Genomic DNA, 19,848 nt, shown 5'->3' on the forward strand with positions numbered 1-19,848 from the left:
GAGGACACAAAGCGCTCGGCATATGCTGGGGGATTAATTCGTGCAAATGCCGCTTCCTTGTTTCCTGTCATTTTTGAAATTGGGAGGGTGGGGGGGGGATGGAGAGAAAGGAACCGAACGCTGGAATTTTAATTGCTTGACCACAGTTTTTATTTCGCCATATACAAAGAGGATCATTAATTAGTAGTGATGATTAGAGTTTCGGCCTGGTAAAGTTTGTGGGATCAGCAATGTCAGTTTTACACTGTATTTTTACTGGGGAACTAGTTCAAGAAAAATCAAGGAAATATCGGATGATCGCTCACTACAAACTGTGAAGATAGTTTCATAGGGCAGCCATGTTTCTGCTGGAGAATAACTGGAATACAGCCCAGTAGCACCTTAGAACCCAACAAAAAATTGGGGGTATAAGTTTTTGAGTGTCAAATCTCCCCTTGTCAGGTACCTGATGAAGAGAAGTTTGAATCTTGAAAACTTGTACCCTAAAAATCTTGTTAGTCTCTAAGGTGTTTCAGGACTGATTTTTAGTTCTACAAACTAGGCATTTAGGGTAGACCGAAGAACAATTTTTTTCAAATGTTGTCAAAATGTTTGGGATTTAGAAAATCTCCTTTGTGGTTAAAAAAAGTTTACTGAATCTCTTGAAAGCTAGCTGAGACAAAGTTTACACCTTCTTGAAGAAAACTAGCAGGCAGTGATCAGGAAATTGTCATGTGGCCAGCAGTACATGTCAGCAGATGGAATTTGTAATGCAGATTTTGAAATTTTTAACAGATGGGGACTCCAGCACCAAGCCTAGACTTTTACCGGCTTCTTAGTCTTCAATCTTTACATGTTTGCTGTTAAAATTTAGAAACCACAAACGTAATAATTGCTTGCCAGGACACTATATGTTCTTTCATGTTTATGTTTGAACTCTGGGTGTTTGTAACTGGCCTCCCTTTGCTGTTTGGGTTGGGTTTTTTTTTTTAAGTATCATATTTCTAATTCTGAACTTTTTATAAAATGATAAAATGTGCCCTTAGGTGTCACTGAGGCTGTGACAGTGTTGTGTTCAGTTCTGGTCGCCCCACCTCAAAAAGGATATCGAAGAGATAGAAAAAGTGCAGAGAAGGGCAACGAGGATGATTGAGGGATTGGAGCACCTTCCTTATGAGGAGAGGCTGCAGCGTTTGGGACTCTTTAGTTTGGAGAGGAGACAGCTGAGGGGGGATATGATTGAAGTCTATAAAATTATGCCTGGGGTAGAAAATGTTGACAGAGGGACATTTTTCTCTCTTTCTCACAATACTAGAACCAGGGGGCATACATTGAAAATGCTGGGGGGAAGAATTAGGACCAATAAAAGGAAATACTTCTTCATGCAACACGTGATTGGTGTTTGGAATATGTTGCCACAGGAGATGGTGATGGCCACTAACTTGGATAGCTTTAAAAGGGGCTTGGACAGATTTACGGAGGAGAAGTCTATCTATGGCTACCAATCTTGATCCTCCTTGATCTCAGATTGCAAATGCCTTAGCAGACCAGGTGCTCGGGAGCAGCAGCAGCCGCAGAAGGCCATTGCTTTCACATGCTGCATGTGAGCTCCCAAAGGCACCTGGTGGGCCACTGCGAGTAGCAGAGAGCTGGACTAGATGGACTTTGGTCTGATCCAGAAGTCTTGTTCTTGTTCTTAAGGACAATTTAATCCTAAAGAAACACCCCAGGACAGAAGGTACAGGAACATGATGATTGATGGAATTAAGGATAGAACTGAATCTGTGGCTCATTTTACTACTGTGTTTCCCCGAAAATAAGACAGGGTCATATTAATTTTTGCACCAAAAGATGCAGTAGGGCTTATTTTCAGGGTAGGGCTTATTTTAGGGGAAATATGGTACCTTCACAGTTCATCAAGGCGGGCTCTTGGCAATCCGTTGCTACCCCGCCACGGGTGACGCAAGCTGCATCCTCAATGGCAGGGAGCACAAGGCATTGTCCGCGATTCATGATCTGTAACTACCGATAGGGCTTATTTTTGGAGGAGGGCTTATATTTTAAGCATCCTCCAAAAATCCTGAAAAATCATGATAGGGCTTTTTGGTGTAGGGCTTATTTTTGGGGAAACACAGTATGTGGCCAAGCTTTTAAACGTGCCATGAAGGACTTGGTAAACAGCAAACTTTGAGGGGAGATTTGAGCCTGCAACCCTAATTTCTGATTGGGTTAGTGAGGACACTTCTGGGCTGCAAGGAAATTTATAAAACTGTTAGACTGGGTTAGAGTTCCAGGTCATGTCTGGAGTCCAGACTTGTATCTAGACTCTGTTATTAAGGGCAAATCCTATCAGGCTGTACTGAAATGCTTCATCTGGAATCCATTCTAAAGCAGGGGAAAGTCAAGAATCTACAAAAAAGGATTAGCTAAAAATCCACGTTTTGGTTTCTGTCTTAAGTGTCCTGCCTTAGCTCTGTGTGTCTTGTGACGGTCCAATTATCTGTGCTAAAGATCTTTGGATATTTACTGAAGGGGGTGGGAAATCTTATCCATGACACAGGCAGCCCAATCCAGAAGCTGCTATGACTGGGGATAGCTCCACCCCTATGCCACTATGTTGCCCCAGAGGGCTTTCAGGTGGGGTGCAGCAAAAAAGAAGGAAAAACCTGGTCACCTGAAAGCCTTCCATAGGGCTGAATGGGGGCCTGGGCTGTGGCGTTCCCAGCTCTAAAGCCATCTCCACTCTTGGGAATGCCTCTAGCTTGCTCACTGTGCCAACGGGGCTAGCTTTAGCACAGGAGCTCTGGCATGAAGCCCAGTACCCAGAGGTGGGATCCAGCAGGTTCTCACAGGTTCCCGAGAGTAGGTTACTAATTATTTGTGTGTGCCAAGAGGGGGTTACTAATTTGCGATTTTGCCACGTGATTGTTGCCTTAATTACGCCCCTCCTCTCAGCAGTAGTGCGCAGAACTTGAAGCAGTCTAGCAGGAGGTACACCGGCATGCGTGGCAGCCTGCGCCTGCGTGCATTCATTTCCCGTCCAAGGACCGGTGCAGTGGCTGCGTCCTTGCCACAGCCCCGCCCAGGAATGCCCCGCCCCAGGAATGCCCGGCCACACCCCCACCGTGCCCCACCACGCCCCATTGGCGCTACGCCACAGTTTGAATCCCACCACCATGGGAACCTGTTACTAAAATTTTTGCATCCCACCACTGCCAATACCATGTTTATACATCCCAGAGAGCCACAGAATCCATCCCCTCTAGTGTTTCTGCCCCTTCTCCAGGGCAAATCTGCCAGCATGGGCTTGCTCTGAATCAGAAAGCAACCCCCCTCCCATATTGGGTCTTAAGACTGTTGGATTATGCTGACCAGTTTGTCTTCTCTGAATAAAGACATCTTTGTTAGTACAGAAGAAGGAAATGGGGGTTGGGGAGCCCACAGGTTTTACTTTCTGTTTTTCACATACACATAAATTTTCTGGCTTTTCAAAAAAAGGTCAGAAGAATTCCTTTTTGTGGCAGCAGCTTCTTCCAAGGAAGAAAACCGCAAACGGGGGAGGTTGGAAATAAAAGTTTTAAATACAAGATCCCCTTCATTCTAGACAGAGCATGGTCAGGGCAAAGTCCAGAGGCAAGGCATAGAACAAGTGCAGCCAAGGGATGTTGAAAAAGAAGGAGGTTTAGTATGAAATGCCCCAGTGTGCAGATCAAAAAGCCCGCACAGTGGGGCCAGCCATGGAAATGGGAAACATTTCTACAAATCTGAGGGAACATTCGGGTTTGCAGAATAATCACAGAACTACAAATATTAATATGTACATCTCCACACGCATCACAACTTTTAAAAATACTGACCAAAATCTTGCAGGACCACGATTGGCATTATTGTTGTTTAGCAACCCTGTACGTGAGGACTTTAAAAATGACAACACTAGGGGTAATAGCGGGTGAGAGAGAAAACAGCATAGTATAGCCTGAGGTAGTCAGATATCAAAGTCTAAGCAGAATCTACTTGGAAGGTGGATAATGATTTCCTTGTTGACTGACCATACTGCAGTGGAGGAAAATACTGTTAAGTCATGAACGACTCATGGGGACCCCATAGGATTTCCAAGGCAAGAGACAGTCGGGCCCCTTCCACACAGCAGAAGTACAGCAGGTTTCATTTGCGATAAAGCGACCCGCTTTCCTGTCAGCGCGTTCGCATGCCTCCGTGCAGGCAGCAAACGGAGCCCATGGACGCGTAGAATGGGGTTTTCCATCGTGCTTTTGCACGGAGGCGATTTTTTAAAGAACCTCCCACCAATGCATAGCTATGCAGGCATGCACGACCAGACCCCCACAGCCATGTTGACGCAGGTCACGACCCTGTGCTCCTGTGTGGCTACGCAGATGCCAGGCCGGGACGACAAAAAAAGGGAACGCGCAGGCGCATTACAGGCACCTCCTGTTCGGCTGTTTGCTCCGAAGCGGCTGCAACCTGGGCAATTTAAAAAGAATCACAGATAATGTGATTCTTGAAAACCCCGGTGTGTTGTGGGGGAGGGGGGCGACGACATGGGGCAGACTCGTATTAGGAACAGGATCCATGCGAAGTTCCCCCCAAAACGGGTTTTATACCTGGGGTGCTGTCTGGTTTTGGGGCTGTATGGCCGTGTTCTAGCAGCCTTCTCTCCTGACGTTTCGCCTGCATCTGTGGCTGGCATCTTCAGAGGATCTGGGTTTCATACCGTCGTTAACCTGCATTTATTGACCCGTGCGGAAGGGACCTCAAAGGTGATTTGCTATTGCCAGCATCGGCATAGTGACTCTGGATCCTGGCAGTCTCTCATCAAAATACTGACCTTGCTTAGTTCTGGAGATCAGGCTAGCCTAGGCGATCTGCCTTAAGCCTGCTATACAATCAAACTGTAGACACCACAATATAATGCGACAAGTACAGTTCTTGCTGGTATCTTAACGATGTTATCAGGTTGTTGTTCTGAGCTTGTGCAAACAACCTTGGAATGGGGAAGGTTACATCCCCAAGGGGATGCAGGGCCTTCTATTGTCAAGACGGCACATTTAACTTTCAAATCAGTCTGTTCCAGAGTATGCGGCCAGCTTGATCTGGGAGAGCTTTTGGCTTAAGTTTCACTGAAAAGGTTTACTTTCTAACCCACAGGCCCTTCCTGATAATGTCTCTTTACAATTATCTCACACAGCCCTCTTGATACTGTCCAGCCACTTGTGGTGATGTCACTTGTGAATTGTATAGTAACTCACATCTTGGCTGAAGGAAGTGGAATAATCTTTATGCTTATCACAATGTCCTGGGAACTGCGTTCACATCTGAATGTTTCAGCCTGATGTTTAGATTTTTCTATCCAAATCTCTCATGATGGCTACAGTTCCCTCTTTTTCTTCCTCTATTTTTTCCTGCATTTTAAAAAAGCCAAGCTCAACTTATTTTATGAGGTATTAAGCTTTGTGAGGCCAGAAGTGTGTTTATTTTTTGCAGTTAAAAACAAAACAAAACCCTACCAGTTTAATTGGCCTGTAAGGAGATAAATTCTTTCCTGTTAAAACTGCGACTAAACTGGCCGACAATTTAGACGTGGTTAATGAGCCCTGTAAAATACTTTTATCTCTGTGTATGCTGCAAACTGCTTTGCATTTTATAATAAAAGCAGTAAAGTAATAAGTAGACAATCATATTTTATAATCTAGCATTTGTAATCCACGTTTGTAAATTATAGCAGTTTCAAACACAGCTTTAAGAGCAGTGGTTTTATTTCCCTCTAAGTCTTAGTAGTAGTTGTAGTAGCAGCAGCACCTAAAGGTCAGGGGTCCTCACATGGTACCTGTGGAAACCATGATGTCCACTAAGACTTTTCCTTCTTCCCATTGAGTGGGCTTTTGCCCAATAGGGAGATCTGATTTGCAGATTTTTAAAAAACTTGCTTTAGCAGCAACAGTCACCACTGCATAAGAAAATTCACCTTGTGACTGAATGTGAGAAGTATGTATGCAAGAGAATGTCTTTTAAACAGTGTGTTCCTTTTAAGAGGTACCCTACTAAAAAGAGTTTCAGCCTGAATGTTGGAAGTTTGTTGAAGGCTTTCATGGCCGGAATCACTGGGGTGTTGTGGGCAAAACGTCAGGAGAAAATGCTGTTGGAACATGGCCATTCAGCCCGGAAACCCCACAACACCCCACTGATGAAGGTTTACTTGTGGCGTTACATGTGGAGTTACATATAACATCATTTCCTGGACAGTTTGTGGTTAGCTTGGCCTCTTTGCACCCACCAGCCCGAGTCAGAATTCCAGGTCTTCTAGGCCAGTAGGGGGCAGGATGGTAGCAAGGGCAAGTTCTAGAATGCCAGTTGACTGACCTAGTCGAAGTAGCTTTAGTTCCTTTATTTTGCTTGGTTTTCATTAGATATTCTTTCTGTCTTTTTTCTACCAGTAAAATACATGCGGGAAGCCACCCCATATGTGAAGAAAGGTTCTCCAGTTTCAGAAATTGGGTGGGAGACTCCCCCACCAGAATCGCCCCGGTTGGGAAACGCGTCCAGCGACCCCCTCTCGCAGCTTTCTCTGTCCATCCACAGAGACAAGAAAACGATCCCTCTCAAAATGTGCTATGTTACGCGCAACATGGCTGCCTCAGATCTGGAAAACAGGTAATGGGGATTATGGGATTGTGTGTGAGAGAGAGAGAGCGAAAGGAAAGAAGGTGGTAGCTATTTGCCATGTTAATGCCTCTTAAAAGTTAATTCTCTTTGCTGTATACACTTGTAATCAGAGATGGTTGACTGGTGACCTATGGATCGTGGTCTGCCCTTGACCTAGGTAGGGCTTTTTCCCCCCTCCCAGTTCCCTTCCCATGCTAGAGCCAGCGTGGTGTAGTGGTTAAAAGCAGGTGGATTCTAATCTGGAGAACCAGGTTTGATTCCCCACTCCTCCACCTGAGTGGCAGAGGGTGATCTGGTGAACTATATTAGCTTGTGCACTCCTACATTCCTGCTGGGTGACCTTGGGCTAGTCTGAACTCTCTCAGCCCCACCTACCCCACAAGGTGTCTGTTGTGGGGAGAGGAAGGGAAAGGAGCCTGTAAGCCACCTTGAGTCTCCTTACAGAAGAGAAAGGTGGGGTATAAATCCAAACTCTTCTTCTCCTCTAGATACCAGCACTACATTTTCTGGAAAGGCCTCTTGGTTGACTTGATAGGTCTTGGATGGATGAATTCTTCTCCAGCTAACTAACTTGGTGGGGTACAGTAGTGGAATGACTTTCCACTGGGGTCCAAAATTACAACTGTTCAATTGTCAGAAGTCTTGCAAGCTATTATTGTATCAGCGCATTCACCACCCACAAAGTCAAGTGAAATGGCCAATGTTTTGTTTGGAAAACGGTTTAATTTTTTGGTTACTTGATATGGTTGTAGATTTGTTTATTTTAAGGTTTCATCCTGTTTTATTTTTCATTTATAGCCAGGGTGTTGAGCTCATTTCTTATAAGGGCTGGATATGACATAAATGTGACTTAATTGGGCCCGGGGTGGGTAGGTGGGTGTGGCTGCTTCGGCTGGCCCCAGAACAGCACTTGGGGGTTGGGAGTGTTCCTGGACTGGTGAACCTACAGTGGGATAGGGTGGCTGTCCTGAGGGGGCTTATCAGGCCCATGAGCCAGCTGAAACACACACACACCCCACTCCCGGATCTGGCCAGGCGAGCCCAGGTCGGGAGTGAGGGGATGTTGCCTTAGCTGGCTCACAAGCCTGATAAGCCCCCTCAAGGGACCAGATGCGACCTCTGGGCCACATGTTTTCCACCGCTAATTTAGAGACTTTCTTACCCAGGTTCAATCCCAGTAGGGACCCAAAGTGCCTTACAAAGAACAAAACAAACTCGAGCAATTAAATAAACAATATGGTAGTAGACAATTCCATCCAATCAGAGTTGACTTTATGGCAGCCCGCTCCGTAGGGTTTTCAAGGCAAAGCAAGAGATGAACAGAGGTGGTTTGCAATTGGCTGCCTCTGCAAACCAGCCCTGGACTTATCTGGTGGTCTCCCATCCAAATATTAACTAGGACTGACCCTTCTTTGCTTCCAAGATTGGGCTAGCCGGATCCATCCAGGTCAGGGCTAAATAAAAGATTGTGAGGGAGCAAAAATACTGTACATCTTAAGTAAACAAAGCAAAAACAAATAAACATAAAAGGTATCCAGAACATTCTGGTCTGACTTGTTATACGCCCGGGCAGTCCATCAAGGTTATAGACTGTGAGCCAAGGGCCAAGAGTCTTTGGATACTTGCCCTCCCATCCACACCCAAGAGCTCGTGTCTCTAAGCACATCTAGCTTGGAACACTTGCAAGAGGAAACAGAGACACGCAGCCTGAATGTCACAAGCCGATTGGAGCAGTCTTTCCACGGACTTCCACCCACCCTTAGTGGAAAATAATGAGTTTAGATGGTACTTTATGCATTCTGTGATGTTTTGTGCTTGGGGGAAAGCAAGTCATAAATGTTTTGAAAGCCTTCAGTGATGTCATAGCTTAGGAGAAACTGACACACACACCCCCTGCAGTTTATTGGCCCCATAAGCTGGAGAGGTGGCTGCCCTTTCCTCCCACCACAGTGAAGAGGAGAAGGGATGAAACGAATCCTCATCTTATGAATGTGTAGTTCTTCTGAGAAAAGATGAACTGGTTGTTTTTCCCATGCACTCCTACAGCCCTTAGAATCAGCTTTCCAGTAGTTTAGAAAGAAAGCTAGAGGAAAGGGAACATGGCAAAAATCCACATCTGGCCATGTCTTCCACCAACAGATCATTGAGTCCCACTCTGTATTTTAAGGAGAAGCTTTCTTTCAATGAATAATATGTGTAAGCCACATACAACAAAATGTTTGCTTAAATTTGCATTAAACATTACAGGTATAATGCAGTCAGAAAGACTAAAGCTAAAAGAACCCAAACCATACTATAGGCTACTTCAAAGCTACCAATCCTCATAAACATCCGTGCAATAGGACTCACATGTACAGAATAACTAATGTATTAGTGTACAAAGCAGGTACTGGGTCTCACTCGACAGAGCATTCCACCAGGCCGGGGCCAGAGCCAAGAAGGCCCCTGAGTGGGATTCCACATATCTGGATTGATTGCACTGGAACTCTAGGCTGTAAGCTTCAAAAAAACTGCACTGCCATACTTGATCATGAACAAATTTATTCAGAGAGAGGTGCAGCAGTGTGCTGCTTGCTGCAGCACAATAGATTTGCTTTGTCTCATGTTTTTCATATTAGTTCTTGGCTGATATTCTAAGCATCACTTTCTAGTACAAATGCCTTCCCTTCGGGGGGCCTCATTGAAGCAGTTGAAACCTTACCTCACCCCTCCGCAAGTGATTTATTTCCATTTTGGGGCTCCATTTCAGCAGGACACCCTTCTAAGCCTATTTTCTATGCAATATTCTCTTTAAATTTCGCAGCAGGTAATTGAAATATTTGCAGAAGCTGTTAGTATGTTGCTTCTTTATTGGATGGGCAATTGGAAGTTCTGTAGTAAGCAAGAAGAGACCAGTTCATAAGATCAAGAGTGCTGGATTTTATTCATGAGGCTATATAAGTGTTATGGCTCAGCCTGGTCTAGTAGGGGATCCCGGGGAGGAAGACTCTGATGGAGAGGAGGAGGCAGTTTGGTTCCAGATCCCCAGGCACCCCCTGTAAATGCAGAACCTCACCAGTCATTAGTCCCTGCAGGACCAAATCTAGAGGTTCTGGCAGAGCATGCAGGTGGGGATCCACAGCCAGGTCCAAGCCTCTTCAGCCTCTTCACAATGAGCCAGAAGGGACCCTGACAGTCCTGTCACGTCCTCTGACTCCAGAGTCCCAGAGGCAATGCAGGAGGAGACTGAATGCTAGTTTACAACAGATGAGATGCAGTAGCAGGTTAGCAACCATGGGGGCGAGCTGACTTGGATGCTGACTTGGATCCTTACAGGAGCTAGACCAGGGGTAGGGAACCTGCGGCTCTCCAGATGTTCAGGAACTACAATTCCCACCAGCCCCTGCCAGCATGGCCAATTGGCCATGCTGACTGGGGCTGGTGGGAATTGTAGTTCCTGAACATCTGGAGAGCCGCAGGTTCCCTACCCCTGGGCTATACTCTGCTGTTTTCCCTCTCACCCGCTATTACCCCTAGTGTTGTCATTTTTAAAACCCTCATGTACAGGGTTGCTAAACAACAGTAATGCCAATCATGGTCCTGCAAGATTTTGGTCAGTATTTTTTAAAGTTGTGATGCGTGTGCAGATGTACATATTAATATCTGTAGTTCTGTGATTATTCTGCAAGCCCGAATGTTCCCTCAGATTTGTAGAAATGTTTCCCGTTCCCATGGTTGGCCCCACTGTGTGGGCTTTTTGATCTGCACACTGGGGCATTTCATACTAAACCTCCTTCTTTTTCAACATCCCTTGGCTGCACTTGTTCTATGCCTTGCCTCTGGACTTTGCCCTGCACCATATTCTGTCTAGAATGAAGGGGATCTTGTATTTAAAACTTTTACTTCCAACCTCCTTCGTTTGTGGTTTTCTTCCTTGGAAGAAGCTGCTGCCACAAAAAGGAATCCTTCTGACCTTTTTTTGAAAAGCCAGAAAATTTATGTGTATGTGAAAGACAGAAAGTAAAACCTGTGGGCTCCCCAACCCCCATTTCCTTCTTCTGTACTAACAAAGATGTCTTTATTCAGAGAAGGCAAACTGGTCAGCATAATCCAACAGTCTTAAGACCCAATATGGGAGGGGGGTTGCTTTCTGATTCAGAGCAAGCCCATGCTGGCAGATTTGCCCTGGAGAAGGGGCAGAAACACTGGAGGGGATGGATTCTGTGGCTCTCTGGGATGTATAAACGTGGTACTGGGCCTCATGCCAGAGCTACAGCTGGCCCCGTTGGCACAGTGAGCAAGCTAGAGGCATTCCCAAGAGTGGAGCTGGGCTTTAGAGCTGGGAACGCCACAGCCCAGGCCCCCATTCAGCCCTATGGAAGGCTTTCAGGTGACCAGGTTTTCCCCTCTTTTTTGCTGCACCCCACCTGAAAGCCCTCTGGGGCAACATAGTGGCATAGGGGTGGAGCTATCCCCACCCATGGCAGCCTCTGGATTGGGCTGCCTGTGTCATGGATAAGATTTCCCACCCCCTTCAGTAAATATCCAAAGATCTTTAGCACAGATAATTGGACTGTCACAAGACACACAGAGCTAAGGCAGGACACTTAAGACAGAAACAAAAAATGTGAATTTTTAGCTAATCCTTTTTTGAAGATTCTTGACTTTCCCCTGCTTTGGAATGGATTCCAGATGAAGCATCTCAGTACAGCCTGATAGGATTTGCCCTTAATAATAGAGTCTAGATACAAGTCTGGACTCCAGACATGACCTGGAACTTCTAACCCAGTCTAACAGTTTTATGAATTTCCTTGCAGCCTAGGAGTGTCCGCACTAACCCAATCAGAAATTAGGGTTGCAGGCTTAAAACTCCCCTCAAAGTTTGCTGTTTACCAAGTCCTTCATGGCACGTTTAACAACTTGGCCACATACCGTGTTTCCCAAAAATAAGCCCTGCCCCAAAAAGCCCTATCATGATTTTTCAGGATTTTTGGAGGATGCTTAAAATATAAGCCCTCCTCCAAAAATAAGTCCTATCGGTAGTTACAGATCACGAATCACGCTCCCTGCCAATAAGGATGCAGCTTGCGTCACACGTGGCGGGGAAGCAACGGGTTGCCAAGAGCCCGCCTTGATGAATTGTGAAGGTACCGTATTTCCTCTAAAATAAGCCCTACCCTGAAAATAAGCCCTATTGCATCTTTTGGTGCAAAAATTAATATAAAACCCTGTCTTATTTTCGGGGAAACACGGTAGTAAAATGAGCCACAGATTCAGTTCTATCCTCAATTCCATCAATCATCATGTTCCTGTACCTTCTGTCCTGGGGTGTTTCTTTAGGATTAAATTGTCCTTAAGAACATAAGAACAAGCCTGCTGGATCAGACCAGAGTCCATCTAGTCCAGCACTCTGCTACTCGCAGTGGTCCACCAGGTGCCTTTGAGAGCTCACATGCAGGATGTGAAAGCAGTGGCCTTCTGCTGCTACTGCTGCTGCTGAGCACCTGGTCTACTAAGGCATTTGCAACCTCAGATCAAGGAGGATCAAGATTGGTAGCCATAGAGCGACTTTTCCTCCATAAATCTGTCCAAGCCCTTTTTAAAGCTATCCAGGTTAGTGGCCATCACCACCTCCTGTGACAGCATATTCCAAACACCAATCACACGTTGTGTGAAGAAGTGTTTCGTTTTCTTAGTCCTAATTCTTCCCCCCAGCATTTTCAGTGAATGCCCCCTGGTTCTAGCATTGTGAGAAAGAGATAAAAATGTCCCTCTGTCAACATTTTCAACCCCATGCATAACTTTATAGACTTCAATCATATTCCCTCTCAGACATCTCCTCTCCAAACTAAAGAGTCCCAAACGCTGCAGCCTCTCCTCATAAGGAAGGGGCTCCAATCCCTCAATCATCCTCATTGCCCTTCTCTGCACTTTTTTTATCTCTTCGATATCCTTTTTGAGATGTGGCGACCAGAACTGAACACAATACTGTCACAGCCTCAGTGACACCTAAGGGCACATTTTATCATTTTATAAAAAGTTCAGAATTAGAAATATGATACTTAAAAAAAATCCCAACCCAAACAGCAATGGGAGGCCACTTACAAACACCCAGAGTTCAAACATAAACATGAAAGCACATACAGTGTTACGTATGTTTTACGTTTGTGGTTTCTAAATTTTAACGGCAAACATGTAAAGATTGAAGACTAAGAAGCCACTAAAAGTCTAGGCTTGGTGCTGGAATCCCCATCTGTTTCAAAATCTGCATTACAAATTCCATCCGCTGACATGTATTGCTGGCCACATTACAATTTCCTGATCACTGCCTGCTAGTTTTCTTCAAGAAGGTATAAACTTTGTCTCAGCTAGCTTTCAAGAGATTCAGTAAACTTTTTTTTAACCACAAAGGAGATTTTCTAAATCCCAAACATTTTGACAACATTTTAAAAAATTGTTTTTCGGTCTACCCTAAATGCCTAGTTTGTAGAGCTAAAAATCAGTCCCGAAGCACCTTAGAGACTAACAAGATTTTTAGGGTACATGTTTTCAAGATTCAAACTTCTCTCCATCAGGTACCTGACAAAGGGAGATTTGACACTCAAAAACTTATACTCCAAAATTTTTGTTGGGTTCTAAGGTGCTACTGGGCTGTATTCCAGTTCTTCTCCAGCAGAAACATGGCTACCCTACGGAACTATCTTCACAGTTTGTAGTGAGTGATCATCCGATATTTTCTTGATTTTTCTTGAACTAGTTCCCCAGTAAAAATACAGTGTAAAACTGACATTGCTGATCCCACAAACTTTACCAGGCCGAAATTCTAATCATCACTACTAATTAATGATCCTCTTTGTATACGGCGAAATAAAAACTGTGGTCAAGCAATTAAAATTCCAGCGTTCGGTTCCTTTCTCTCCATCCCCCCCCCCCTTCCCAATTTCAAAAATGACAGGAAACAAGGAAGCGGCGTTTGCACGAATTAATCCCCCAGCATATGCCGAGCGCTTTGTGTCCTCTGTTTGATTTGCAAGGCAGCCGGCACAGTGTTCAAAAGAGCACTTCATTTGCGCACAATGCTGCCCAGCCCCCCAACATTTCCACAATTAATGCTTTGTTACTATTCACAGCTGACATTTGAAGAGGAGGAGGAAGAGAAGCATGTCTCTAATGAGGGGAAGAAAAGCACGCAGTGAATGAGAGGGAAACGTGATCAAATCTATCAAGACGGGCTTCCCAAAAGATTTCTGGGAATGTGTTGTTGAAGGCTTTCATGGCCGGAATCACTGGGGTATACAGCTCGGAAACCACACAGAACCCCAGTTTCTGGGAATGGCTTAAGGTTACTTTCCAAAAGCCAAATCAAAACAAAAATGGAAGACTTCAGGACATCCTCTCGGCTCTTACAGCAATGTTGAGTAGAAAGTCTTGGCTTACCTGATCCAAAAAAGAGATTTGGAGAGTTTTGAGGTTTGCTAGTGAAGGGCTGGTGGGGCGGGGAAGAGAGAGAGAATGCAGTCTTTCTCACTGAAATTCCACTTCACTATTTTACTGGCTGTTGGACGACCACAGTCACTGGGAAGAATGGTTCTCCCAGGCAAACTGGGAGTTTTAAAGATGGGTACTAGAACTTTGACGCTGATTTGGTACTCCGCCCAGAGCCAATGGTGGCACTGTTAACTTGTCAACTAAGAACATAAGAACATTAAGAACAAGCCAGCTGGATCAGACCAGAGTCCATCTAGTCCAGCTCTCTGCTACTCGCAGTGGCCCACCAGGTGCCTTTGGGAGCTCACATGCAGCATGTGAAAGCAATGGCCTTCTGCGGCTGTTGCTCCTGATCACCTGGTCTGTTAAGGCATTTGCAATCTCAGATCAAAGAGGATCAAGATTGGTAGCCATAAATCGACTTCTCCTCCATAAATCTGTCCAAGCCCTTTTTAAAGCTATCCAGGTTAGTGGCCATCACCACCTCCTGTGGCAGCATATTCCAAACACCAATCACACATTGCGTGAAGAAGTGTTTCCTTTTATTAGTCCTAATTCTCCCCCGCCAGCATTTTCAATGAATGCCCCCTGGTTCTAGCATTGTGAGAAAGAGATAAAAATTTCTCTCCGTCAACATTTTCTACCCCATGCATAATTTTATAGACTTCAATCATATCCCCTCTCAGACGTCTCCTCTCCAAACTAAAGAGTCCCAAACGCTGCAGCCTCTCCTCATAAGGAAGGTGCTCCAGTCCCTCAATCATCCTCGTTGCCCTTCTCTGCACTTTTTCTATCTCCTCAACATCCTTTTTGAGATGCGGCCACCAGAACTGGACACAGTACTCCAAGTGCGGTCGCACCACTGCTTTATATAAGGGCATGACAATCCTTGCAGTTTTACTCTCAATTCCTTTCCTAATTATCCCCAGCATAGAGTTTGCCTTTTTCACAGCTGCCATGCATTGAGTTGACAGTCCCATGGAACTATCAACTAACTAATCTTTCAACTGACAATCTTTCAAGGCAACAGGAGATGTGGAAGATGGCCACCAGTTACCTTCACCAAACATTCTCTGTTCAGGAGGCCCTGGCCCTTCTAGCACTCTCAATTCCCTCACTGCGCAAAACCTATTTCTGTTCTACCAGGTCAGATGAGCAATCTGATTATTCACCAGGGACGTGCCCTTTGCTTAATAGACATGCCATGTACCTGGAAAGAGTTCAAACACAGCTGTTTCACTGTGTTTGAATGAACCTCAAATATTTACAGAGCGGGGCAGCGCAGGAACTGGAAGCTACAAAATAAAAAAATAAGACAAACCCCTTCTCAGAGAGTCAAATTTCTATCGACAGGAACCCGGCAGGACATTTTGGCATCTCTCGGCCACAAGGCAATTATCAGAGGCTGCCGTTGCAAGAATGGAATCATCTACGGGAAAAGAAGCAGCTCTACTGTTGTTCAAGATACTTCAGGATATCCCATGGATAGGGAAGAGCAGCCTACAAATCAAATAAATAAATAAACAAGGCTAGCAAAGACTAGATTATCTGGTGTATGAGTATATTTTATAATACTGTCCCTACCTTAGAACAAAATGGCTATCTCCACTGTTAGCAAAAAAAGAGCACGTATCCGATTTGTAGAAGATCTTTTTATTAGATAACACCAGCAGCGAGGTAACAGATCCAGTAGACAAATTTCTTGACCTATATATAATCCAGAGATCCAAGGATTAACTTGTCTAATTCCTTTCTCCCCCTCGTTTTACCTATCAATTTATGTACTGATATTTATCCATAATTTTATTTTCATTACCTGTTTGGAAACTGAATTCTCTGTTGATAGACTTGTACTATTATGCCAATAAAGGTTGTTGAAGTTGAGTATGTTTTGCCATCATGTGGGTTTTCATATCAGGCTATACCCCCTAAGTTTCCAGGGATTTCCCAATCTGGAGCTGGCAACCCTATTAGTTGCCCAGAAGGACCAGCGAACAGAGGTTAGAGGCCAAGGCGTTCCCCTGATACAGCCTCCTACAACCAGTATTCAGATGTTTACTGCCTGTTATACCTGGAAGCAACATCACAAAGTAATATCACGAAGAGCAACAGTGGAAATCTGGAGTCAGGCGTGGGATTTATCAAGGAAGCCTACATCTTATACAAGGTCGGTCTGCAAGCCAAATTAGCTTAGTGTGGTCTGTTCTGATGGGCAACAGTTTTCCATGCTCTTACAGAGAGAAAAGTTCTTCCTATTGCTTGGTAGCCAAAATCACTTAATGATGCTATTCATTGAATCTCGGACAGTCTGCACACAAAGTAGGTCTCTGCAACTGAGCACACCCTACATGATACTCGATTTATTTCAATTAGCCTGGGTGTATATTAGATACATTGCAGATAGACCTTCACGAACGCATACAGATGGAATTCGCTAACAAGTATTACTGTTAATTTGAATTCCTGGCTTGAAAATTCGGAAGATGAGGAATTTTTGTAGTGATGCACTGCTGACCCAGCAGGACCGTAGTAGAAGCGCGCGGTGCATGTAACTGTAAACTGTAAGCTCCCGTTCCCTTGCAACCTGGCGTAATCCACGGTCGAGGCTTGAAACAGGCACCAAGATGATCCCGCCCACTTAGCTTCGGTTTCAGGGGCCAACTCCAGTTAGCACAATGGGGACAGCCTGGAATCGCCCTCCACTGAAGGGAACCGAGTCGACCTTAACTCCCTTCTGTAGTGGGGAAAGCCCCTTAATGATGCTATTAATTGAACCTCAGACAGTCTGCACACAAAGCAGGTCTCTGCCACTGAGCCACACCCTACATGATACTCGATTTATTTCAATTGGGTGTATTTTAGATACATTGCAAATAGACCTTCACGAACGCATACAGATGGAATTTGCTAACAAGTATTACTTCCGCGTCTCGTCTCGTTCTTGCGCTGACCACGTGGTACGACTACAATTTTGAAGTGCAACGCCTCCACGAAACACATTCACAACATTGCGCACAACCAGTTCACTGATGGAAAAACTCAGATTTTGCACTAGGCTACGTTTTCCCTAGATACGCCTCTGATGCTGAGCACAGATCTAAACCCAACCCACTGGCCTTTTTAAGCAAGCTGCAACTAACGTATCCAGAGGAGCAATGGAAGCCCTCCGTTTTTGTTTTTTACCGTCAAGTCACATATGACTTACAGCGACCCCTGCTGGGGTTTTCAAGGTAAGAGACACTCAGAGGTGGTTTGCCTTTGCCTGTCTCTACATCATTACCCTGGTGTTCCTTAGAGGTCTCACCCATCCAAATGCTTGTCAGGGTCATCCCTAATTAACGTCTGAGATCTGACAAGAGATCAGGCTCACCTGGGCTTTCTAGGTGAGAGCGGAAGCCCTCCAGAGAGAGCAAGAAATAAGTCTATGCCATTGACTGGAATGGAAGAGCGTAACATCCAGCGCCACTAAAAGCATTTACCTGGATATAAAATATATTCCATTATCTCAGATCCACTTTGTATTCCCTGTCACAACAAAAGACATTAGAATCTTTTAAAAAACAATGCTACACTAGTTGTCATCAGCAGACTGACCTTTAGGGTCCCTGCTGCAGCCAACTAGCATCTTGGTTTTCTAAAGGACAATGTTGAATCCCTGGCTTTTAGCAAATGCCAGAATGAGACAAACAATTTAACATTTATAATGTGCCTCTCACCTCTAATATTTCAAACCCTGCCAAACTGCACACGCACACACGTAAAGGTGGGCTATAAAATAAAGTTAATAATAACAATATAGAAGTTCCCTAGGACTTTGCCCAAGAATACTAGTGGTTTTTCTATGCAGGCTATAGACTTGCCTTGTACTGAATGATTCACAAAGTTACTTAGATAAGTTTAGGGATTGTGGTCTAGGTTACTGTGTTTAACTGACTGAAACTAGAATCCTACTATACCAGTGGTGGCGAACCTTTGGCACTCCAGATGTTATGGACTACAATTGGCCATGCTGGCAGGGGCTGATGGGAATTGTAGTCCATAACATCTGGAGTGCCAAAGGTTTGCAACCACGGCACTATACTCTGTCTCACCAAAAGAAATAAGTACAATTGTGAATTCATCCACTGCCTGTTCTTCCCCCTCCAACCCTCCACCTGTGCCAAACACCAAGTTGGCCCCAGGACCAGCCCTCCCAAGTCCCCTTACCGCCACCCCAAACACAAGCTGGGCCCTGTGGCAACACTCTGCTGATGCCCTACCAGGCCTGGCACCAACCCTCCCAAGCCCCCCACCCCAAACACCAAGCCAGACCACATGGGGCAGCAGTGATTGCCCCAGCAGGCCCAGCACCAACCCTCCTGAGTCCCGCCCCCCAAACCTCTCACTGCCTCAAACACCAAGCCAGGACAGCAGGACAGCGGCAATGGCCTCCCCATTCCCCTCCCCTCCCCACCGGCCTGAATACCAAGCCAGGTCCAACTTGTCTCCCTCCATATTCACCCCTCGCTCGCTCGCCCGCCTGCTTATGGTCCTTCGAGACTATTTTCTACTGTGAAAGTGTAACCCATGCCACTTTAGTCTTTTTGTTTTGTTTGGATCTTAGGGCCCAGGGGATTAAGAGTTCACTGAGTATGTGCAGTTGGTAAGCTTGCTTACTTATTACCAACTGCAAGAGCTCCACCCTCCTCAGTTGATCTGGCCTGCAGTAGAAGGAAGGCCTACAGCTCAATTGAGGGAATTACTTTTTTTTTTTTTACAGGCCCAAACTGAAGAAAGACCTGCAGCAGCTACATCAGATGCAGACAGTCAGATGAGAGAAAGAAGCCCTGCTTGATTAATAGTTTGGACTTTCTTGATATTCTTTCATTATTGGACATTGTTAGTGGTGGCAACTGTTCTGAGTGTTTTTTCTTTAAAAGCACTGAAGATTTTGTTCAATTGAGTTGTGCTGAATATATATGTTCACTATTATTTATCCCTAAATGATAGAAAGTTGTGTTAAAGATTAAAGGTTTGTTGATTTGTTCAAGCAATTTCATATTTGTTTGTTAAGCCACAGGGTGCTGTCATATTATTTCCTAGGTCTCCAGTGGAGATTGATGTGGCCAAGGATAAATAGGTTACAAAAGCACGCACTTCCACCTCACCACTACTGACAGCACCTGGTTCTTTTTGTGACACAGAGTATATATAATTTTGTACACCATGCATACTGTTTTTAGATTTCTGATCAGTTCTGCGATTCTAATCCCATTGTACTGTTTATCAAACATGCCACCCTGTTGATTGTATTGACATACTCTCTAATTCACCCTGAGTCCAAGTGAGAAACGTGGCCTACAAGTGGAGAGGTGGATAGAGTATCTGGCTCACATCAATTATGTCTGCCATTGGTGTTTTAGTGCTAGTAGTAGGGCATTCTAATTTAAGATCCTAATCTGGTACACCTTTTTTCATGCTGATGTTTCTTCTTTTCGCAAGAAGTTACAGCTGCAGAGGAGGGATAAATAAGCCACAGTTAAACAGAAGCAAAACTTTAATACTGCTTGTAGGAAATGAAGACTAGAGCTAGCAAATACGATTCTTGCACATCAAAGAGGTCTCGAAACACACAGCACTTGGGTTCTGAAGAGGCAAAGGGACACTTTTTTGGCTGATAAAAACATTTAGATGGAGGACCCTTTAAAGACAGAAGTGTCTTTGAAAAAAAAAACCTGTAAG

General features: G+C 44.8%; 1 protein-coding gene across 1 annotated transcript in view; it reads left to right on the plus strand.

Annotated features, from left to right (window-relative positions):
* SNTB1 (syntrophin beta 1) overlaps window positions 1–19,848 on the plus strand; it is a 98,061-nt gene that overhangs the window by 40,152 nt on the left and 38,061 nt on the right. The window contains exon 2 of the mRNA XM_048508063.1: window positions 6,432–6,648. Coding sequence (XP_048364020.1) covers window positions 6,432–6,648 — 217 coding nt within the window. The remainder of the gene's footprint in view (window positions 1–6,431; window positions 6,649–19,848) is intronic.

Source organism: Sphaerodactylus townsendi, linkage group LG09 (genome assembly GCF_021028975.2).
Source record: "Sphaerodactylus townsendi isolate TG3544 linkage group LG09, MPM_Stown_v2.3, whole genome shotgun sequence".
In the NCBI taxonomy this organism is placed as follows: Eukaryota; Metazoa; Chordata; class Lepidosauria; order Squamata; family Sphaerodactylidae; genus Sphaerodactylus; species Sphaerodactylus townsendi.